The sequence below is a fragment of the Salmo salar genome, chromosome ssa21 (assembly GCF_905237065.1).
Source record: "Salmo salar chromosome ssa21, Ssal_v3.1, whole genome shotgun sequence".
Classification (NCBI taxonomy): domain Eukaryota; kingdom Metazoa; phylum Chordata; class Actinopteri; order Salmoniformes; family Salmonidae; genus Salmo; species Salmo salar.
This window is the reverse complement of record NC_059462.1, coordinates 19,640,494-19,665,517: the sequence shown is the minus strand read 5'-3', so window position 1 is coordinate 19,665,517 and position 25,024 is coordinate 19,640,494. Positions and strand designations below refer to the sequence as shown.

The 25,024-nt window shown below is 43.5% G+C and overlaps 1 protein-coding gene across 4 annotated transcripts in view; it reads right to left on the bottom strand.

The window, feature by feature from the left end:
* LOC106581916 (FERM and PDZ domain-containing protein 4) overlaps positions 1-25,024 on the bottom strand; it is a 52,127-nt gene that overhangs the window by 22,577 nt on the left and 4,526 nt on the right. For 2 of the 4 annotated variants that reach the window (XM_014164378.2, XM_045704628.1), the window contains exon 2: positions 612-728. In XM_014164378.2, coding sequence (XP_014019853.2) covers positions 612-728 — 117 coding nt within the window. Of the gene's footprint in view, positions 1-90; positions 564-611; positions 729-21,269; positions 21,715-25,024 lie in introns of those variants that run through there. The other 2 variants (XM_014164379.2, XM_014164381.2) reach the window with 2 other exon arrangements.

Below are 25,024 nucleotides of genomic sequence, written 5' to 3'. Positions count from 1 at the left end.
GTACAGAACAGTACAGTACAGAGCAGAACAGTACAGTCAAACCACATTCAGATCACAGGAGAGACAGATAGACAGAGAGGATTATTTTACCTGTAGTCCTCCTCAGATATCCAGAATGGCTATGAATCGATTATGCTGATAGCACTGCACCCCAGCGTCTCTGCAGCTACATGCAGTTTCATAGAGATCAAAGAAAGTCGCTACGCAGGTGAATTCTTTATCAGGAGCCGGCAGAGAACATAATTAGGGTTTACTTCTCTGCTCCAGAGCTAGCTACAGTAAAGTGGTTGGAGCATGACTGTGAGTGTGTGTGTGAGAGAGAGAGAGAGTCTGTGTGCAGACAGGGTCTGTGTCTGTGCGCAGCAATGGAAAGAAAAGGAGAATCAGTATTCTGAAGGCACAGATGGAGGGAGAGAGAGAGTGTGGAGGCACTAGGCAATGACGTGGCTGAAATAATCACAGGTTGCCAAAGCCTTCCAAACATCTGGGACTGAGAGAGAACCACTGTCTTCTTTTTTTCTCTCCTCGTTCCTCCTCTCCTCTTCCCTCCTCTTTCCTCCTCTCCTCTCCTCTCCTCGTCTCTCCTCTCCTCTCCTCTCGACTCGACTTACTTGATGTAGCAGTCTCGTCCGTCTCTATTGGTGGCCATATCCCATCCATTGGAGGGTCCATGAGCGGCGCTCCAGGTGCCAGAAGGAGGTGGCCAGCCTGATGACTTGGTCCTGTGGCTGGGGAGGAGGACAGGGGGAGGAGGTCAGGCATAACATACTTACAGTAATGACAAAAGTCCTATAGGCTGCATCTTAAAACCCACCCTATTCCCCATATAGTGCACTACTTTTGACACTAGGTGAGTCATCGTGGCACAGTTTGAGGCATCCCAACTCATAACAAGTGGATGTCTAATTTGAACGTCACGAACAATGTTCCTTAACCAGTGTTCAGTTAATGAATGTAAATCACATGAATAATGTAATTAAGACACGTAGGCGTAATTGTCATGCCTCACTCTTGTGCTATCAGAGGCATGAAATCGTTTTTATTCCGAGATGTCCCCAGATTCCTCAGAAAGCAGGGAACCCGGAGGAATTCTGTGATAAGGGCAGTGCCAGTAAGAGTTCAGAGTTTATAAGTGAGAAAACGGAAACCCATGTGTTATGTCCCTTTTCAGGAAATAATGGATAGTACTGAAAGAGCAAAGAAGAACCAATCTTTCCTATGAAATCTGTGCTGTAATTTGTCTTCCAGCTGAAAATTATCTAAATCAAATAGTCTAAGAGCGAAATCACCAAAGGCTCTAATCCTTATTTTGCCAACAACACTTAAATCAAGTCATTAAACAGATCCCTTCCTGTGTCTTCAATGTTCAAGTAACACTATCTCCTCTAGTACCACACTATGTAACATGTCACAGTTGTCACCTAACAGAGTGATGGACACTCAGAATAGGTCCATGATGAGCCTAAGAGCATGATGGATGCCCCCATACTTCTCTCTCTCTTTCTTTCGCTTTCTTTCTCTCTGTCTCTTTCTCTCCCCTGCCCCGTCCCTCCCCCTCTCTTACTAGCTTTGGTCTCTTTATCTCTCTCCCTCTCTCTCTTTCCCCCTCTCTCTCTCTCTATGTGAGCAATGGGTGAAGATATGAAAGCTGTGGCAGTAAGTTATGTCACTTCAAAGGCTTGTCTGCTGTGTAACAGGCCTCTTCGCATTCATTATTCAAAGCCTCTCTTTCTTCCCCTCTTTATTTCTCCCCGGTTACCAACCAACTTAATGTCTATGTCTGTGTGTGTGTGGTGTGTGTGTGTGTCATATTACATAGCATGCTCTATGGATGAAAACACAACATGTAAAGCAGATTCAAAAGCCAGAGGAGAAAACAATAGACAACGGAGCAGCTATATTGTATACTTCTGCCATGAACGTGACCTGCATGACCTTGATAACAAGGCTTATGTTACTTTCATCCAGAAACAATTAAATAAAGCAACAGCCAATAGGTCTACGGTAGTTCTGAGATTACTTAACCTCGTTAGAAAAGCGCTTAAGTGCTACTGGATGCATTGATTCTGCATGTGTTCATATTAAATCATAGGGGAGTCTGTTGGAAATAGCGTCTGTAGCCTACTCTGTAACCCATAGAACAGCAGAGCAGTGGGATAGGCTGGGCTCCTAACGGGTGCAATCTGATTTCCTCCAATACAATCGTGTGTTTGAGAGGTATTAGCGTTTCCACATGCTATGAATTTATGGGTGCCACAGTGCATTAACAGAAAGCAGCAGGTTCCCCTGGCCAGAGGTCCTCATCACATTGATTCTGCCCACATAATTTCATTCTCTTTTTCCACATTTGGGAAATGAGTTAGCATTGTATTGTCTCTTTCTTACAAAAACATTTTTAAAACATATTTTACATCACCAAATACCATGTTGTATTTATTTGGTTAACACTGTACACTCTTTCACAGCAGTGGGGATTTTGTGGTATCCTACAATAAGGCATTGGTAATAAAGTTCAATGCCAAGTTTGAACTCTCTAAGTGGTGTACTGAATAGCATGGCACCATCACTGAAATGTGACTGTGGAGAATTGAGCCTGTCCTCTCAATTGAAAGAAGTCCTTGAACTCTAATGACACCCATTATCTTCAATACTCCACATTCAGAACAGCAAGCAGGGCACCATGCAGCTATGGTGGCTATGACAATTCTCCGGAAGTCTTTGCTATACAAATGGAGCATGGTTCTACTCACAGATTCCGAAGATGTGCCTTCAAAATGCCATTCTGAATCGACCAGAAGCTGTATAATATCCATTCTCTTTCTTTTCAGCCACACTCCCCTATCTTACTCTCCCCTAATGGCACAGTCATTGATATTTTGATCTTTGCCTTCTTTTATCTGTAGTCCCGGAATACATTATGCCATTGAGGCTGTGTGTCCTGGAGGAAGAATAATAGCCAGTAGAGGAGTTGAGGAAGTTCGCTGCAGTGGTGGGCAGTGAAACTAAGCCCAGGTAGGCTTTAATAAATGATGACTACTCTATCTGGCATTAGTAGAGTGCCAGGCCGGGCCCAGCCGGGCTCGCTGCGCAATTCATTACCAGGTTAGACAGGAGTCAGAGAAACTGGGCCTCTGGACGTTGTTTGTCTCTGATGCTCAAAAATGCTGTTAATAGATGGACTGGGAGTCCCTGTTCAATGTTGTGTTCTGAGAATAAGGGGTTCGTTGAGACTTCCCTTGGAATAAAGAACACCACAGAAAGTGGATAGACAAGAGGATACTGTGTGTATTTTGTTTTTAAGTATGGTACTGGATGTTTAATGATGAACTATTCAATTCTAATAAATGATCAATCTGTTCTAAATACCAACATTACCTTCTACAATGTTGTATACAACTGAAACAGAGCAACCTAAGTCCATAAACCACAGACAATAATAAGATCAACAATTTTCAATTACCTTCCTCAGAGTACAGGTAGGTAGGCTATAATTTTCCACCAGCAGTCAACCTTCTGGAAACATTACGGATTGTGAATAATAACCAATAGAAGTATTGCACTCCTGGGAGTGCTCATAGCCTCTGTTGCCATGACAATGAAGGTCAGGCATAGTTCAGGCTCTACTTTATACTCCAAGTTTAAACACAAAGATCACAACCTCGCCGCATTTATTAAAGGGACTTCATTTTACATCGGCTAAATGTCAACATCTATGTGTGGGGAAGGAGGAAGAAATATCTTTGCCTCAAAAGGTGTGATTTTTGTGCATAGTTTATTAAGTTGAAACCAACATCAAACCAACAATCGACCATAAGAATCCAATGGTCTTGAGCCTGTATGCAGTCAGGGGCGCTATCCCTTTTCAGTCGGTAATAAACGTAGCATAACTAAATTAATCTCATCCTTTCTTTATCACTCCACTCACTACCTTGCACTTTCTCTCTCCTCTCCCTCTTTCTCTCTCCTCTCCCTCTCTTTCTTTCTTTCTCTCTCCTCTCCCTCTCTTTCTTTCTCTCTCTTTGTCTTTATCAACCAGATTTTGGTGAGAACATGTCATAGTATATACCCTGAAGACTTGGTGCTAATGAATTATCTTCCTTTGCTTGATAGGTGGCAGAGACTACACCAAGCACGGCCATTGGAACACAAGACCACTCCACTCTGCTTGAATAATTCACAGGGATAATCTCCATGAGTGAAACTAAAGCCAGACACTGGCATCGACATCACTCTCATTACCCATATTGAGGGTTAAAGATGGAATCCACAGTAGGGGGAAACAGTGCCACTGTCCACCCCACAGTCGTTATTGTTTTTGTTTTGTTGACAAAGCAGAGGTAGGGAAGGCTGGGGGAGCATTGCACATCATGGTAAAAAAAAAAATTGCAGTCCATATGCTGCTGCTCTATCCCGCTTGCAATGATGTCCGAGGGAAAATAACAGTGTTCAGTGTTTGCAGTAACTTCTTTGTTGTTGTAATATCGCAAACGGACGTGGCAGTTTCACCATTAAGGATTCGAGTGGCTGTCGGCCATTATGGCTACAACAAGACACACATCATTATAAACAGGAAATAGGTATAACTCCTGATGTTTATTGTGCTTGTGGGGCAATACGCAGTTTTATTATCCTTAAAGCGGCAATCCGCCGTTTAAACAATAACAATCCCCACCACTGTTTTGGTAAAAAGCTGAGTGATGGGGCTGGAGAAATGTAACGACTCTCAAATTCATAGGCAGGGCTATGGATGATCAAAGTTATAGTTTTAACCATATTTTGAGGCTATACAGTGTTTGTTTACATTTACTTTCCTTACAAACATTGGAGGTATATACGCTTATATTGTGGGTTCTGATGGGGTTCGACTGAGCTCATGAGGCATTGATAATCATTGTGTACATATCATTATTTAACATTGGATGTCTAAAATTGGACGTAGCAACTGCAGATTGACCCTTTGATCTACAGTAAACATCCCTGTAGGAGATTCCAATATATTTGCCCCTCACTACTGTACTATTAACATTCAAATACCTTAGCTACATGCAGGTCAAATTGTAAAAAAAAAGAAATGTTTATCACCATAATGTCATGACAGTGTATCTGCTGCTGTACAGTACAACAGAGTTTTCTTCAACATAACCACTGCATAAATACCCGAAAGTGGGAGAATATTGCTAGTGTTTTCAGGTGTGTTGGAAGTAATTTTCAGCTGTGTAGTGAAAATGTTGCTTAACTGGTTTATCATCTGCCACTCTGTTGACCCCCCCCCCACAAACACACACCTGTTCCCTATGTTCACTGGTAGAAAGTAGTGCACTAAATAGGGAGTAGGGTGACATTTGAGACACATACCAAAGCTCTCAGACAAGATGCCTCCTCCTGGGGTGGAGAGGCACCTGCTTTGGCATCTGAAATTTTGGGGGAGTGTGAAAGTAATGTCTCCCCTCTGTTTGACCCAGCTAAGGAGTTCCTGCCATATAATTAGGAATCAGAAACCAACTAAGGGTCCCTTACTTTCACTCATACTATTAGAACCGGGGTTACAAAAGAAAACTTGAGTTCTCTTTCAAAAACTTGTTTCTCAAATTTTTGTTGTTGTTGTATTTTACCCTCCATTTTGCCCCAATTTTCATCTTGTATCACCAGTGCAACTCCTCATCGGGCTCGGGATGCAAAGGTCGAGTCATAACCTGTCAAACCTCGCTTCGCCCGCTTAACCCGGAAGCCAGCCAAACCAATGTGTCAGAGGAAACACTGTTCAACCGACGACCGATGTCAACCTGCAAGTGCCTGGCCCACCACAAGGAGTCGCTACAGCACAATGAGTTAAGTAAAGCCTCCCCAGACAAACCCTCCCCTAACCCGTACAATGCTGGGCCAATTGTGCGCTGCCCTATGGGACTCCTGATCACGGCCGGTTGTTATACAGCCCGGGATCGAACCCGGGTCTGAGTTCCTGCCATATAATTAGGAATCAGAAACCAACTAAGGGTCCCTTACTTTCACTCATACTATTAGAACCGGGGTTACAAAAGAAAACTTGAGTTCTTTTTCAATAACTTGTTTCTCAAATTTTTTTTGTTGTTGTATTTTAACCTCCATTTTGCCCCAATTTTGATCTTGTATCACCAGTGCAACTCCTCATCGGGCTCGGGATGCAAAGGTCGAGTCATAACCTGTCAAACCTCGCTTCTTAACAACCGCCCGCTTAACCCGGAAGCCAGCCAAACCAATGTGTCAGAGGAAACACTGTTCAACCGACGACCGATGTCAACCTGCAAGTGCCTGGCCCACCACAAGGAGTCGCTACAGCACAATGAGTTAAGTAAAGCCTCCCCAGACAAACCCTCCCCTAACCCGTACAATGCTGGGCCAATTGTGCGCTGCCCTATGGGACTCCTGATCACGGCCGGTTGTTATACAGCCCTGGATCGAACCCGGGTCTGTAATGACGCCACTAGCACTGTGATGCAGTGCCTTAGACTGCTGCGCCACTCGGGAGGCCCCTCAAATACAATTGGGCGGAACTTAGATGCGGCTGCAGCAAAGGGTGGCTTTCCCCACCGCCAGCCTCTGTTAGGAGACTCAAACTGTGGGTTCGCTGCCTGCTTCATTGCTGGGGGCTTTGCAGTGTGGAAAACCCTGGTGCCAGTGTGTTGCCCTTTCCCTGCCGCAAAGCCTTGGCTCGTCAAGGGGTAGACTGGGTTGCTGCGGTACTGGCCCAAACAGTTCGTTCGGCTCAATAGGACCGTAAAGGAAATCTGCTTGTCCAAGAGGCTGGACAAGTTGAGCCACAGGGCTCTCGCCTCTAACACAGCAAGGCTCATGGAGCACCCACAGCCTTGAATGGCGCCTCTGGAGGCCCGGAGGTTGAAATCTGTAATGATGCAGATCTCCTTCAATAGGTTCTGGATGGCTGTGTTGATGTCTAAGAGATTGCCTATCTCCAGTAACAAATGGGCCTGGTAAGCCAACAGTAGGGATATTATGTTCAACGTCCGTACTGAATGTGCCACAGACAAGTAGACCTTGCCTGGATGCGGAAAAGTGCTCTGTCTTCCCAGGGAGAGAAGTGCCAGTCGGTGCCTAGGCACTGTGGTTGAGGTGGTTTGCCAGTGACAGCTTGCCGAACCCTAGCTCCTCCATGTCCATGATAGCAAAATGTCTGGTTTGGACTATGCTGGACAAATGTTTGTCCCAGTTGCATTTGGCTTCGGCCACGCAAGCTGGGACCGCTGGGAGGATGGGGATCTGAATAAATACCAATACCGATACACAACACTATTGACAGAAGCTGAGGTCCTACGTTCAGCAGCATTAACCTCACAGTTCGCCTGAAAAAGTTAAGTAGGAAGACAGGGATATAGTCATGCTGAGGAGAGCTTTAGGAGCCGTAGTGATCTTCTGCAGGGAAAAGAGGTGAGAATGACCGTAGGACAGATGAGTGGCACCTTATAAAACGCTACTGAAGTTCTATCAACACATTGACTGTAGTACTCGCGCTGCTAAAACACTCGACCACTGCTACTCCAACTTCTGGGACGCCTACAAGGCCCTCTCTCTCCCTTCGGCAAATCTGATCTTCATTTTGCCCCTCCCTTCCTAAAGGCAGAAACTCAAACAGGAAGTACCCATGCTAAGGACTATTCAACGCTGGTCTGACTAATCGGAATCCATGCTTCAAGATAGTTTTGATCGCTCTGACTGGGATATGTTCCGGGTAGCCTCCGAGAATAATATTGACGAATACACGAAACATGGTGACTGAGTTTATCAGGAAGTGTATTGGAGATGTTGTACCCATTGTGACTATTAAAACCTACCCTAACCAGAAACCGTGGATAGACGGCAGCATTAGCGTAAAACTAAAGCGCGAACCATCACATTTAACCATGGCAAGGTGACTTCGAATATGGCCGAATACAAACAGTGTATTTATTCCCTCCGTAAGTCAATCAAACAGGCAAAACGTCAGTATAGAGACAAAGTGGAGTCGCAATTCAACGGCTCCGACACAAGACATATGTGGCAGGGTCTAAAGACAATCACGGACCACAAAGGGAAAACCAACCACATTGCAAAGACCAATATCTTTCTTCCAGACAAGCTAAACACCTTCTTCACCCGCTTTGAGGATAACAGTGCCACTGACGTGGCCCGCTACCAAGGATTGTGGGCTCTCCTTCTCTGTGGCCGATGTGAGTAAAACATTTAAGCATGTTAACCCTCGCTTGGCTACCTGCCCAGATGGAATCCCTAGCCGCGTCCTCAGAGCATGCACAGACCAGGTGACTGGTGTGTTTACGGACATATTCAATCTCTCCATATCCCAGTCTGCTGTCCCCACATGCTTCAAAATATCCACCATTGTTCCTGTACCCAAGAAAGCAAAGGTAACTGAACTAAATGAGCTATCATGAAGTACTTTGAGAGACAAGCCAAGGATCATCTACCTTACCTGACACCCTAGACCCACTTCAATTTGCTTACCGCCCAGATAGATCCACAGACTATTTAAATATATATATATATATATTTCACCTTTATTTAACCAGGTAGGCTAGTTCTCATTTACAACTGCGGCCTGACCAAGATAAAGCACAGCAGTTAGACACATACAACAATACAGTTACACATGGAATAAACAAACATACAGTCAATAATACAGTAGAGAAAAGAAAAATCTATATACAGTGAGTGCAAATGAGGTAAGATAAGGGAGGTAAGGCAATAAATAGGCCATGGTGGCGAAGTAATTACAATATAGCAATTAGACATTGGAATGGTAGATGCGCAGAAGATTAATGTGCAAGTAGAGATACTGGGGTGCAAAGGAGCAAGATAAATAAATAAATACAGTATGGGGATGAGGTAGTTGGATGGGCTATTTACAGATGGGATATGTACAGGTGCAGCGATCTGTGAGCTGCTCTGACAGCTGGTGCTTAAAGCTAGTGAGGAAGATATGGGTCTCCAACTTCAGTGATTTTTGCAGTTCGTTGGCAGCAGAGAACTGGAAGGAAAGGCGGCCAAAGGAGGAATTGGCTTTGGGGGTGACCAGTGAGATATACCTGCTGGAGCGCGTGCTACGGGTGGGTGCTGCTATGGTGACAAGTGAGCTGAGATAAGGCGGGGCTTTAGCTAGCAGAAACTTGTAGATGACCTGGAGCCAGTGGGATTGGCGACGAGTATGAAGCGATGGCCAGCCAATGAGAGAGTACAGGTCGCAGTGGTGGGTAGTATATGGGGCTTTGGTGACAAAACGGATGGCACTGTGATAGACTGCATCCAGTTTGTTGAGTAGAGTATTGGAGGCTATTTTATAGATGACATGGTCGAAGTCAAGGATCGGTAGGATGGTCAGTTTTATGAGAGAATGTTTGGCAGCATGAGTGAAGGATGCTTTGTTGCAAAATATGAAGCCGATTTTAGATTTAATTTTGGATTGGAGATGCTTAATGTGAGTCTGGAAGGAGAGTTTACGGTCTAGCCAGACACCTATGTATTTGTGGTTGTCCACATATTCTAAGTCAGAACCGTCCAGAGTAGTGATGCTGGATGGGCGGGCAGGTGCGGACAGCGATCGGTTGAAGAGCATGCATTTAGTTTTACTTGCATTTAAGAGCAGTTGGAGGCCACGGAAGGAGAGTTGTGTGGCATTGAAGCTCGTCTGGAGGTTATTTAACAGTGTGCAAAGAAGGGCCAGAAGTATACAGAATGGTGTCGTCTGCGTAGAGGTGGATCAGGGAATCACCAGTAGCAAGAGCGACATCATTGATGTATACAGAGAAGAGAGTCGGCCCGAGAATCGAACCCTGTGGCACTCCCATAGAGACTGCAAGAGCTCCGGACAACAGGCCCTCTGATTTGACACGTGAACCCTATCAGAGAAGTAGTTGGTGAACCAGGCGAGGCAGTCATTTGAGAAACCAAGGCTGTTGAGTCTGCCAATAAGAATGAGGTGTTTGACAGAGTCAAAAGCCTTGGCCAGATCGATGAATACGGCTGCACAGTAATGTCTCTTATCGATGGATGTTATGATATCGTTTAGGACCTTGTGCGTGGCTGAGGTGCACCCATTACCAGCTCTGAAACCAGATTGCATAGCGGAGAAGGTACGGTGGGATTCGAAATGGTCGGTAATCTGTTTGTTAACTTGGCTTTCGAAGACCTTAGAAAGGCAGGGTAGGATAGATATAGGTCTGTAGCAATTTGGGTCTAGATTGTCTCCCCCTTTGAATAGGGGGATGACCGCGGCAGCTTTCCAATCTTTGGGAATCTCAGACGATACGAAAGAGAGGTTGAACAGGCTAGTAATAGGGGTTGCAACAATTTTGGCAGATAATTTTAAAAAGAGAGGGTCCAGATTGCCTAGCCCAGCTGATTTGTAGGGGTCCAGGTTTTGCAGTTATTTAAGAACATCAGCTATTTGGATTTGGGTGACGGAGAAGTGGGGGAGGCTTGGGCAAGTTGCTGTGGGGATGGCAGGGCTGTTGACCGGGGTAGGGGTAGCCAGGTGGAAGCATGGCCAGCCGTAGAAAAATGCTTATTGAAATTCTCAATTATAGTGGATTTATCGGTGGTGACAGTGTTTCCTAGCCTCAGTGCAGTGGGCAGCTGGGAGGAGTTGCTCTTATTCTCCATGGACTTTACAGTGTCCCAGAACTTTTTTGAGTTTGTGCTACAGGATGCAAATTTCTGCTTGAAAAAGCTAGCCTTAGCTTTCCTAACTGCCTGTGTATATTTGTTCTTAACTTCCCTGAAATGTTGTATATCACGGGGGCTATTTGATGCTAATGTCAGAATAATAGCAGAGAGATTGATTTATTTCAGCTTTTATTTTTATCATCAAATTCCCAGTGGGTCAGAAGTTTACATACACTCAATTATAATTTGGTAGCATTGCCTTTAAATTGTTTAACTTGGGTCAAACGTTTTGGATAGCCTTCCACAAGCTTCCCACAATAAGTTGGGTGAATTGACAGAGCTGGTGTAACTGAGTCAGGTTTTTTGGCCTCCTTGCTCGCACACACTTTTTTCGGTTCTGCCCACAAATTCTCTATAGGATTGGGGTCAGGGCTTTGTGATGGCCACTCCAATACCTTGACTTTGGAAGTATGCTTGGTGTCATTGTCCATTTGGAAGACCCATTTGCGACCAAGGTTTAACTTCCTGACTGATGTCTTGAGATGTTGCTTCAATATATCCACATAATTTTCCTTTCTCATGAAGCCATCTGTTTTGTGAAGTGCACCAGTCCCTCCTGCAGCAAAGCATGACAACATGATGCTGCCACCCCCGTGCTTCATGGTTGGGATGGTGCTCTTCGGCTTGCAAGCCTCCCTCTTTTTCATCCAAACATAATGATGGTCATTATGGCCAAACAGTTCTATTTTTGTTTTATCAAACCAGAGGACATTTCTACAAAAAGTACGATCTTTGTCCCCATGTGCAGTTGCAAACAGTAGTCTGTCTTTTTTTTAATGGTGATTTTGGAGCAATGGCTTCTTTCTTGCTGAGCTGCCTTTCATGTTATGTCAATATAGGACTCGTTTTACTGTGGATATAGATACTTTTGTACCTCTTTCCTCCAGCGTCTTCACAAGGTCCTTTGCTGTTGTTCTGGGATTGATTTGCACTTTTTGCACCAAAGTACGTTCATCTCTAGGAGACAGAACGCGTCTCCTTCCCGAGCAGTATGACGGCTGCATGGTCCCATGGTGTTTATACTTGCGTACTATTGTTTGTACAGATGAACGTGGTACCTTCAGGCATTTGGAAATTTGTCCCAAGGATGAACCAGACTTGTGGAGGTCAACAACAAAAAAATCTGAGGTCTTGGCTGATTTCTTTTGATTTTCCCATGATGTCAAGCAAAGAGGCACTGAGTTTGAAGGTAGGCCTTGAAATACATCCACAGGTACACCTCCAATTGACTCCAATTATGTCAATTAGCCTATCAGAAGCTTCTAAAGCCATGACATAATTTTCTGGAATTTTCCAAGCTGTTTAAAGGCACAGTCAACTTAGTGTATGTAAACTTCTGACCCACTGGAATTGTGATACAGTGAATTATACGTGGAATAATCTGTCTGTAAACAGTTGTTGGAAAAATGACTTGTGTCATGCACAAAACTATAGTTTGTTAACAAGAAATTTGTGGAGTGGTTGAAAAACGAGTTTTAATAACTCCAACCTAAGTGTATGTAACCTTCCGACTTCAACTGTATGTAAGAATGCTGTTCATTGACTACAGCTCAGCATTCAACACCATAGTACCCTCCAAGCTCATCATTAAGCTCTTGGCCGTGCCCTGTGCAACTGGGTCCTGGACTTCCTTACAGGCTGCCCACAGATGGTGAAGGTAGGATTAAACATCTCCACTTCGCTGATCCTTAAAAGTGGGGACCCACAAGGATGTGTGCTCAGCCCCCACCTGTACTCCCTGTTCATCATGACTGTTCACCCATCATGACGTTTGCAGACGACACAGCAGTAGTAGGCCTGATTACCAACAATGACAGGACAGCCTACAGGGAGGAGGTGAGGGCCCTGGGAATGTGGTGCCAGGGAAATAACCTCTTACCCAACGTTAACAAAACAAAGGAGCTGATTGTGGACTTCAGGAAACAGCAGAGGAAGAACCCCCCCATCCACATAGATGGTACCGCAGTGGAGAACGTGGAAAGCTTCAAGTTCCTCTGCGTACACATCACTGACAAACTGAAATGGTCCACCCACAGACAGTGTGATGAAGAAATGTGGCTTGGCACCTAAAACCCTCAAAACTTTTACAAATGCACAATTGAGAGCATCCTGTCAGGCTGTAGCACTCCTTGGTATGGCAACTGCACCACCCGCATCCGCAGGGTCCTCCAGAGGGTGATGCGGTCTGACCCCATAACTGGGGGCAAACTACCTGCCCTCCAGGACACCTACAGCATCCGATGTCACAGGAAGGCCAAAAATATCATCAAGGACAATAACCACCCAAGCCACTGCCTGTTCACCCCGCTATCATCCAGAAGGCAAGGTCAGTACAGGTGCATCAAAGCTGGGACCGAGAAACTGAAAAACAGCTTCTATCTCAAGGCCATCATACTGTTAAATAGCCATCACTAGCACATTAGAGGCTGCTGCCCTATATACATAACTCTTGAAATCACTGGCCACTTTAATAATTGAACACTAGTCACTTTAATAATGTTTACATATTTTACTCATCTCATATGTATATACTGTATTCTATATTATTCTACTGTATCTTAGTCTATGCCGCTCTGACATTGCTCGCTTGAATATTTATATATTTATATAATATTTATATAATTCCATTCCCTTACTTTAGATTTGTGTGTATTGTTGTGAAATTATTAGATATTAGTGCACTGTTAGAGCTAAAAACACAAGCATTTCGCTACACCAGCAATAACATCTGCTAAACACGTGTATGTGACAAATACAATTTATTTAGATTTTTGAAAGAGAACCTATGAAAACATTGCGTCATTTTTCAAGCTAAAAGTATGAATGCTACACTCGAATACTTGTCATGCAGCAGAAATGTAGAACCACTCTGTCATGGTGAGCCATTTAATAGGTCCATGTTGTGTAGCATCTCTCACTGATTATTTGGCATATGTAAAGGTAACAAAACGTTGTAAACCACCTACATCACACGTGCAAAATGATCAGCAGGAGGAGAGAATAATTAACACAGTAAATGGAGCCAAATCCAGACCCCAGAGTGGTGTGAACATTTCACAGTTGTTGTCCATACAGTAAGATAGGAGAGTATCGGTATCTAGCGCCGTGCATTGGATTCTGCTGCTGGGCAAGACCGTCTATCTATATTTTACCATTATTTCAAAAGAGCTGAATATTACATTCCCCTATTTGTAAGTGCTGATATTGTTGCCATGGGAAACTACTACGTTATGGCAGGCAGTCTCTCTCTCTCTCTACCATTTCTCTATAGGATATTTTACGTCGTAGCTAATCTCCTCTGTGTTGAGAAAAATTGACATCTGGGAATTAAACCACTCGCCAAGATCTTACTGAGTATTGTTGTTGTGAGTGTGGTTGAAATCCTGCTGGCTCTTTGTCTGAACACTGTCTACATGTTATTCAGGGAGAGCCAGAACATAATCAAATAGAGATGTTCTTCCTCATTTAGCCTGGGAGAAACTGTGTCTGTCGGCACCAGTTCAAGTGCGAATGTGTGTCCTATGTTATATAAACCATAGGCTGATCTGCTTCTACTTACACTACCGTTCAAAAGTTTGGGGTCACTTCGACATTTCCCTGTTTTTTAAAGAAAAGCACATTTTTTGTCCATCAAATTGATCAGACTTCAGGATGCTGGCCTTCTAGGCAGAGTTGCAAAGAAAAATCCACATCTCAGACTAGCCAATAAAAATAAAATATTAAGATTGGCAAAAGAACACAGACACTGGACAGAGGAACTCTGCCTAGAAGGCCAGCATCCCAGAGTCGCCTCTTCACTGTTGATGTTGAGACTGGTGTTTTGCAGGTACTATTTAATGAAGCTGCCAGTTGAGGACTTGTAAGGCGTCTGTTTCTCAAACTAGACACTGTAATGTACTTGTCCTCTTGCTCAGTTGCGCACCGGGGCCTCCCACTCCTCTTTCTATCATGGTTAGAGCCAGTTTGTGCTGTTCTGTGAAGGGAGTAGTACACAGCGTTGTACGAGATCTTCAGTTTCTTGGCAATTTCTCACATGGAATAGCCTTCATTTCTCAGAACAGGAATAGACTGATGAGTTTCAGAAGAAAGTTATTTTTTGCTATCCATTTTGAGCCTGTAATCGAACCCACAAATGCTGATGCTCCAGATACTCAACTAGTCTAAAGAAGGACAGTTGTATTGCTTCTTTAAATCAGGACAACAGTTTTCTGCTCTGCTATCATAATTGCAAAAGGGTTTTCTAATGATCAATTAGACTTTTAAAATGATAAACTTGGATTAGCTAACACAACGTGCCATTGGAACACAGGAGTGATGTGTGCTGATAATGGACCTCTGTACGCCTATGTAGATATTCCATAAAAAATCAGCCGTTTCCAGCTACAATAGTCATTTACAACATCTACATTGTATTTCTAATCAGTTTGATGTTATCTTAATGGACAAAAAATGTGCTTTCTTTCAAAAACAAAGACATTTCTAAGTGACCCCAAACTTTTGAAAGGTAGTGTATGTGTATTCTTTATAAATATTATCTGTACTGTACAACTAATAAAATGCACTATGCCATTGCAACTTCCCAGTGGGAAGCTACACAGATGACTTGGAGTTTCTGAATGTTTCCGGTTTCTGAATGTTTCCTGTTGAGAAATGAATATAATTGGAAATCAGTTGTAGACAGACGCGCGAACACGAACACACGAACGAACACGAACACGAACACACACACACACACACACACACACACACACACACACACACACACACACACACACACACACACACACACACACACACACACACACACACACACACACGCGCACACACACACACGCACACACACACACAGAAATGAATTGTACTATTGCCCAGGCACACACACGCCACTCAAACCACCCATGGCAGTACTTTGCTGTACTTACAGTATTAACTGTATCAACGTATGAAACAGCATGTTATATACAAATCACAAGTTGTTTGCTACAATAAAGAGAATATTGAAATACTCTACAAAGATACTATTACGACTGTGTATATTTCCATTGTTCACTTCCTTTCATACTGTACAGTGTAAACCCTGCACAGACCCTTTCATTCTGTACAGTATAAACCCTGCCCAGACCCTTTCATACTGTACAGTATATACCCTGCCCAGACCCTTTCATACTGTACAGTATAAACCCTCCCCAGACCCTTTCATACTGTACAATATACACCCTGCCCAGACCCTTTCATACTGTACAGTATAAACCCTGCCCAGACCCTTTCATACTTTACAGTATAAACCCTCCCCAGACCCTTTCATACTGTACAGTATATACCCTGTCCAGACCCTTTCATACTGTACAGTATATACCCTGTCGAGACCCTTTCATACTGTACAGTATAAACCCTGCCCAGACCGTTTCATACTGTACAGTATAAACCCTCCCCAGACCCTTTCATACTGTACAGTATATACCCTGTCCAGACCCTTTCATACTGTACAGTATATACCCTGTCCAGACCCTTTCATACTGTACAGTTTAAACCCTCCCCAGACCCTTTCGTACTGTACAGTATAAACCCTGTCCAGACCCTTTCATACTGTACAGTATATACCCTGCCCAGACCCTTTCGTACTGTACAGTATAAACCCTGCCCAGACCCTTTCATACTGTACAGTATATACCCTGCCCAGACCCTTTCATACTGTACAGTATATACCCTGCCCAGACCCTTTCATACTGTACAGTATAAACCCTCCCCAGACCCTTTCATACTGTACAGTATAAACCCTGCCCAGACCCTTTCACACGGTACAGTATAAACCCTGTCCAGACCCTTTCATACTGTACAGTATATACCCTGCCCAGACCCTTTCGTACTGTACAGTATATACCCTGCCCAAATCCTTTCGCCCCCCAATGCTCATGTTAAGTCTTAAATAAATCCAATTGGCCCTTGGCCACAGGGTTGCCTTTGAATTCTACTGTACATTATTGTAGTGCTGCATTCATGCTTTAAAGCAAGAGAACAAAACAAATGATTGCCTGAAACCTCTCTTTTTCCAGTAATCTCTCTCCTTTTTTCTCTTCCTCGCTCATCCTTTTTTCCTCTCACTCTCTTTATTTCTCTCTCTCTTTTCACCAGCCAGCTGGATCCTCTACCATGCCATCTCCGCCATACTTGTCCCCAAGAGGCCCCCATTTCTAAAACAGACCTCCTCCCTTGTACTCTAATGAACATTTAGGGTAATCAAATGTTGTCCAGTCCAGTGAGTTATGTATGTGGAAACTGGATAGGTAAAATGGGCTTGACCTAGGCAAACTTATTTCATGAATGTCATTATCTAAAGCTGTAATGGTGAACGCCTAGAAGAAAATTGAGTAAAACAACAGAAAGTACTAAAGTGCTGTAAGCCATCATGTCTAGTTGTCTAAATATTCAACATAAAGTAGCTTTGTTTTTAAGTAGGCTTTGGCTTCATGCGTCTAGAGAGTAAAGATGCTTTAAGCCAAACAACCACTGGTTCTGAATTGCAATCTCATTACAGTATACTCACAACTTCTATTTTAGACAGAGCGCTTTATAAAAAAAAAAACACACACAGGCATGGGGGAATCATGCATTAAACATGCCATTCCATACTTCCGCCCAAATGCTTATTTTTATATGACTTTTCATAAACCAAATGTTAGAGCTTTTACCATAAAGACATGCTGGCTGGCTCAAACCAGTTTTGCATATACCCGTCACTAAGTAAAAATCTGTTTGGGGCATTTTGTAAAAATATATATGTTTATGTTGAACAGAGTTTTTAAGCTTTGAGGAGTGTTTATTTGTAAGTGATAAATATCTGAGGCTGTAGAAACCTGGTGAAACTTCGACTGCAAAAAAAAGTGTATTTTACCACCTTCATAGTACAGCAATGGACAGACACACTGTAGCTCTCACTTTTTATATCCTCCTTTTAACCTGGTTTACATAGCTGGGCTTGTTAACCCCCCAGAAGTGTAACAATTGCTGGTCCTGTTCTTACCGATTGGCCTTCCTACTTAACCCTCATACTGTGGTAAAACAAGACTTACACCCATAATGTACAGATGTAGGTTATTCATTTGATTACCCTCTGTTGTAGGAGAACTTTCCTGCAATGCAGGACATTCAAAGCCTGTAATGTATTTGACATTTAAAAAGTATTTTGATGTTTGTCATTTCCACTTTGAAATTTCAGACTTGATTTTCCCTTAAGAAAATTGTGTCAACCGTAGAAAGATGTCCATTAATTATAATCCACATTTCCTGTTGGTGCAAGATTATTGCACCAACAAGATCCTACATCTGTAGTTAAAAAAATGATCAAAAGGGATATTATTTGTGTTTCAGTATCCTTCACATAATGATTCAAAAAAACGTAAACAAAGCTTTCCCTCACACAAAACCTGAATACATGTTAGCCATGTGTTTTAGAGCATTTGCACAAGGAAGGTGCCATTGCTGCGGTGAGAGAAAAACAAGGCTGGAACAAGCTCTTCTGTGTGACAGCTGAGACGACAGGGTGTCGGTAGGCATGAGGCAGAGCCAAATATAAAAGAGATCTGTATTCTCCTGGATCTCTGAAACACATACAGTCTATCTTATTACATTCTAAAACATTCCATTTGCCATCATAAGATAACTATAGGGTGGACAGCTAGCCTGCAATGCAGGCTGGCAGTAGAGGAAACCTGTGTAACACTACAGTAAGAACACAATCATAGGCTCCATTATTAACAGTGACAGCGGTGCGCTGACGTTAATGCCCCAACAGCAGCAACATCATAAACATTCACTGCCATGGAAAGACAACAGTGTGGAGAAACAGTGACATCATTTAAAGTAACAGGCCTGTCCTCCTTCGTTCCAAATAAGACATTTACATGGTGTTCCCCAAAACACACAGCAATGTTTTGTTTATGGTTATATTCAGAATAAAATAGATACAGATCTAGATATTCAGTGATTTGGTAAATCTACTAACTTGCACAAAAATGACTTGCGATAATCTTTAGTCGTCCCTTGTAGAAGTCATTGCCATTTATTTAATAATGTGCTTTTCATTTGTCATTCAACAGGTATGGACATATTTCTGTGAATCATCCTAAACTCAGCAAAAAAAAGAAACCTCCCTTTTTCAGGACCCTGTCTTTCAAAGATAATTCATAAAATCCAAATAACTTCACAGATCTTCATTGTAAAGGGTTTAAACACTGTTTCCCATGCCTGTTCACTGAACCATTACCAATTAATGAACATGCACCTGTGGAACGGTCGTTAAGACACTAACAGCTTACAGGCAGTAGGCAATTAAGGTCACCGTTATGAAAACTTAGGACACTAAAGAGGCCTTTCTACTGCGGGACAGGTACAGGATGGCAACAACAACTGCCCGAGTTATACCAGGAACGCACAATCCCTCCATCAGTGCTCAGACTGTTCGCAATAGGCTGAGAGAGGCTGGACTGAGGGCTTGTAAGGCCTGTTGTAAGGCAGGTCCTCACCAGACATCACCGGCCACAACGTCGCCTATGGGCACAAACCCACCATCGCTGGACCAGACAGGGCTGGCAAAAAGTGCTCTTCACTGACGAGTCGCGGTTTTGTCTCACACGGGGTGATGGTCGGAGTCGTGTTTATCGTCGAAGGAATGAGCGTTACACCGAGGCCTGTACTCTGGAGCGGGGTCGATTTGGAGGTGGAGGGTCCGTCATGGTCTGGGGCGGTGTGTCACAGCATCATCAGACTGAGCTTGTTGTCATTGCAGGCAATCTCAACGCTGTGCGTTACAGGGAAGACATCCTCCTCCCTCATGTGGTACCCTTCCTGCAGGCTCATCCTGACATGTCCCTCCAGCATGACAATGCCACCAGCCCTACTGCTCATTCTGTGCATGATTTCCTGCAAGACAGGAATGTCAGTGTTCTGCCATGGCCAGCGAAGAGCCTGGATCTCAATCCCATTGAACACGTCTGGGACCTGTTGGATCGGAGGGTGAGGGCTAGGGCCATTCCCCCCAGAAATGTCCAGGAACTTGCAGGTGCCTTGGTGGAAGAGTCGGGTAGCATCTCACAGCAAGAACTGGCATATCTGGTGCAGTCCATGAGGAGATGCACTGCAGTACTTAATGCAGCTGGTGGCCACACCAGATACTGACTGTTAAATTTGATTTTGACCCCCCCTTTCTTCAGGGACACATTATTCCATTTCTGTTAGTCACATGTCTGCGGAACTTGTTCGGTTTATGTCTCAGTTGTTGAGTCTTGTTATATTCATACAAATATTTACACGTTAAGTTTGCTGAAAATAAACGCAGTTGACAGTGAGAGGACGTTTCTTTTTTTGCTGAGTTTATAAGTCTTTCATTGAGACACTTGACATCACAAGTGTTTGTTTATCAGGAAAATGTGACATTTAATGTGATATGAGGTTAGATGATAAACTGATGTCAAAGCCATAGACATGCAGTGTTGCAGATTGAACCAGATTCAACAGAGCCAAAAGGTGACTGTCTGTCTGGGAGACCTTTCATTTTACTCAGAATTTTTACAATATACAGACAGACATCCAGATTCCAGTCACATTTCCTCTCATTTTATGCTGTATAGCCTAGTTATAACTGCATGGTACTGTAGTTGAGTTTTGTAAATTACAATATGTGCAAGTAATGTGGTGACATGATCAAGCTGCAACCTAATCAGATGCAACAGCATTGACAATATAGATTGGCAACTCACCCTGGGGGCTGAACACACTTCATATCATATTGAATTGTTGTCTGCTAGATGCTGACAACAGTATATGGAAATAGTAGGCTTAAAATAACACAACATGGCAAGATTTCTGCCTCATAGCGCACAACTGAAGTCATTGCAATCATTAACAAAAGTTTCCTCAGTTCAATCTACTGACTAAACACAAGAACCTCTAGCTAAATATACACTTATACAGTATACACTCATGTCTAATTACTATCATCATATCTCTTTGTCATTATTTTACGTTTGACTCATTACAAAATACAACTTTATAAACACTCCTGTATAAATATCTAATATTCCATTGGAAAAAGACAACTATAGGATTTTCAGTTGAGTGCCGCTGACACCCACTTATTCATGGTTATGTACGTATGCTATAAAGCCCACCATAAAACACTCCAGCACATATGCAACAGAGTCAGTGTAATGCAAGATTAAAACCTGACCATATATTCACATTCTGAGCAAAGCACCTCATTAAGTTTAGACACATAGACCACATCACTCCCCCTTATCTCTCTCTCTCTCTCGCTCTCTCTCTCTCTCTCTCTCTCTCTCTCATGGGAATCGCATGCGACAGCACTCAGACTGTCATTATAATAATCCTTTAACAGTATCTGCCGTTTCTACAATCATTACACCAGATTCCATTCTAAACAGTGCTTGTTAAATCCCATGTTTCTCTGTAAATCATGCCTGTGGGTAAAGTATGCACCACCACCTATTACACAAGTGGCATGGAAGTAGACAGGCAAATTCAACAGCATCCATCCGACTCACCCTGACAGCTTTGGCATCTTCACAAAGCTAAACACATCCATGTGCGCAGCAGACTATGGTCAGTGCGTCCAAGACTACAAATCGACCATCTACTTCACGTTGCTGGCTCCATTGTGCCACTGTCTTTAGCACTGGGGATAAATAATGCAGGGAGAAAAAAGCTGGAGCTTCCACAAGTCAGGTGGAGAGATTAGTTCTCTTGTCAGGGCTTCTGCATGGCTGAGTGATTGCTGTGTCCTCGCCTCAGCAGCACAAATCCACCGCCCCTGGAAAAGAATCTGGCAGTGGCGCTTCACCCGGCTACATCCTTCAAAAGCATGCCTCCGTTCAGCTGCATTAAGCCACCTTCATTTAATTTCCATCGCAGTGGAATGATGTGCAGGGGCCGTGCAGTAAAAACAGCTTTGAAGAGACACAGCGAGAGGGAGAGGGAGAGCGATGGGAGAGAGAGAGAGAGAGAGAGAGAGAGAGAGAGAGAGAGAGAGAGAGGGGCTGAGTGAGAGGGGAGAGAGAGAGCGCAAGAGAGAGAGGGAGAGAGAGAGCGAGAAAGAGAGGGTGGGATGTAGGGGGGACGCTGGGGTTGTAGGGCACACAAATCACTGCTGATGGATGGAGCCTGTTTCTTGAATTCCTCCTCTCCTCTGCAAAGGGCAGTCTCATCAATTCCCACCATCATGTGTTGTGTTTTGAGAATGAAAGTATGGAGGAAGGAGGAGAGATCACAGCAGCAGCGTGGGTGTTGCTCAGCAGGGAAAGAGGAGGTGTGGCAGGGTGATGAGGGGAAGGGAGGAAGGGGAGAGAGAGAGAGAGAGAGAGAGAGAGAGAGAGGGGGATGATCTGTACAATACATGAACACCAAGGCCATAGAGGAGCAGAAGGACTAGCTGCAGGCAGAGAAGGGAAAAGGACCCTGTCATTCTCTTCAGTGGTTGTATAGCTAAGGTCTCCGCCATCCACCCTCGACACCAGCTCACATAACCACATCTCCAAACAACTTCACATGGCCATTTGAGAGGACACACATTGATTTCATTATTTCAGTCAAAACACCTAGGACATTATTCCTTTATTGTAAATCCCACTGAAATCGTATTTTTTTTTTTTTACAGACCGCAGAGCTGTAATGCTATGTTAAATGGCGGTATGCAGGGCAGCTAACCTATTCAAATCAAATCTTTATTCATCACATGCGCCAAATACAAAAGGTGTAGACTTAACTGTGAAACGCTTAAATATAACAATATATATTAAAAAAAGAACCTTGAAATAGTATCAATAAAATAACTATAGCGAGGCTTTATACAATGAATGTCAGTACCGAGGGGTACGAGGTAGTTGAGGTAATCAGGATTGGCTATGCAATCAGGATAGATAATAAACAGAATAACAGCAGTGTGTGTGAAGAGTGTGAAAGAGTGTTAAAGTTTGTCTGTATGAGAGTGTATGTGTGTGTTTTGTGTGTGAGCGTTATTATAGTGTGTATGTGTGTGTCAATGTAGTATGTGTGAGTGTAAACAGAGCCAGTGCAAGAAAAATAATACATATAATTATAATTAAGAGGGTCATTGTAAACAGTCAGGGTGGCCAGTCTTATGGCTTGGGGTAGAAGCTGTTCAGTAACCTTTTGGTCCCAGACTTGGCGATCCGGTACCACTTGCATTGCGGTAGCAGAGAGAACAGTCTATGACTTTGGTGGCTGGAGTCTTTGACAAGTTTTAGGGCCTTCCTCTGACACCACCTGTTATAGAGGTCCTGGATGGCAGGGAGTTTGGCCCCATTAATGTACTGGGCCGTACGCACTACCCTCTGTAGTGCTTTGCGGTCTGATGCCGAGCAGTTGCCATACCAAGTGGTGATGCAGTCAATCAAGATGCTCTCAATGGTGCAGTTGTATAACTTTTTGAGGATCTGAGGGCCCATGCTGAATATTTTGAGCCTCCTGAGGGGGAAGAGGCATTGTCATGCCCTCTTCTTTACTGTATTGGTGTTCGGACCATGATACAGTGCCTTGCAAAAGTATTCATTCCCCTTGGCGTTTTTCCTATTTTGTTGCATTAAAACCTGTAATTTAAATTGATTTTTATTTGGATTTCATGTAATGGACATACACAAAATAGTCAAAATTGATGAAGTGAAATAAAAAAATTACGTGTTACATTTTTTATACAAACGGAAAAGTGGTGCGTGCATGTGTATTCACCCCTTTGCTATGAAGCCCCTAAATAAGACCTGGTGCAACCAATTAACTTCAGAAGTCACATAATTAGTTAAATAAAGTCCACCTGTGTGCAATCTGAGTGTCACATGATCTCAATATATACACCTGTTCTGAAAGGCTCCAGCGTCTGCAACACCATTTAACAAGGGGCACCACCAAGCAAGATGCAACATGAAGACTAAGGAGCTCTCCAAACAGGTCAGGGACAAAGTTGTGGAGAAGTACAGATCAGGGTTGGGTTATAAAAAAATATCCAAAACTTTGAACATCCCACGCAGCACCATTAAATCCATTATTAAAAAATGGAAAGAATATGGCACCACAACAAACCTGCCAAGAGAGGGCCGCCCACCAAAACTCACGGACCAGGCAAGGAGGGCATTAATCAGAGAGGCAACAAAGAGACCAAAGATAACCCTGAAGGAGCTGCAAAGCTCCACAGCGGAGATTGGAGTATCTGTCCATAGGACCACTTTAAGCCGTACACTCCACAGAGCTGGGCTTTACAGAAGAGTGGCCAGAAGAAAAGCCATTGCTTCAAGAAAAAAATAAGCAAAAATGTTTAGTGTTCGCTAAAAGGCATGTGGGAGACTCCCCAAACATGGAAGGTACTCTGCTCAGATGAGGCTAAATTGAGCTTTTTGGCCATCAAGGAAAACACCATGTCTGGAGCAAACCCAATACCTCTCAACACCCCGAGAACACCATCCTCACAGTGAAGTATGGTGGTGGCAGTATCATGCTGTGGGGATGTTTTTCATTGGCAGGGACTGGGAAACTGGTCAGAATTGAAGGAATGATGAATGGCGCTAAATACAGGGAAATTCTTGAGGGAAATCTGTTTGTCTTCCAGAGATTTGAGACTGGGATGGAGGTTCACCTTCCAGCAGGACAATGACCCTAAGCATACTGATAAAACAACACTCAAGTGGTTTAAGGGGAAACATTTAAATGTCTTGTAATGGCCTAGTCAAATCCCAGACCTCAATCCAATTGAGAATCTGTAGTATGACTTAAAGATTGCTGTACACCAGCGGAACCCATCCAACTTGAAGGAGCTAAATAGTTAGCTGACTATTTATGCACGCTCATGTTCTCATTTCTTTTGTTATTTCTTGTTTGTTTCACAATAAAAAATATTTAGCATCTTCAAAGTAGTAGGCATGTTGTGAAACAAGTGATACAACCCCCCAAAACAATTTTAATTCAAGGTTGTAATTCCAGGCAACAAAATAGGAAAAATGCCAAGGGGGGTGAATAGTTTTGCAAGCCACTGTGGGTTCTTAATGATGTGAACACTGAGGAACTTGAAGCTCTTGACCCACTCCACTACAGCCCCACCGATGTGAATGGGGGCGTGTTCGGGTCCTCCATTTCCTGTAGTCCATGATAAGAACCTTTGTATTGCCCACATTGAGGGAGAGGTTGTTGTCCTGGCACCACAGTGCCAGATCTTTGACCTCCTCCCTACAAGCTGTCCCACCGTTGTGTCGTCGGCAAATTTAATGATGGTGTTGGAGCCGTGTGCTGCCACGCA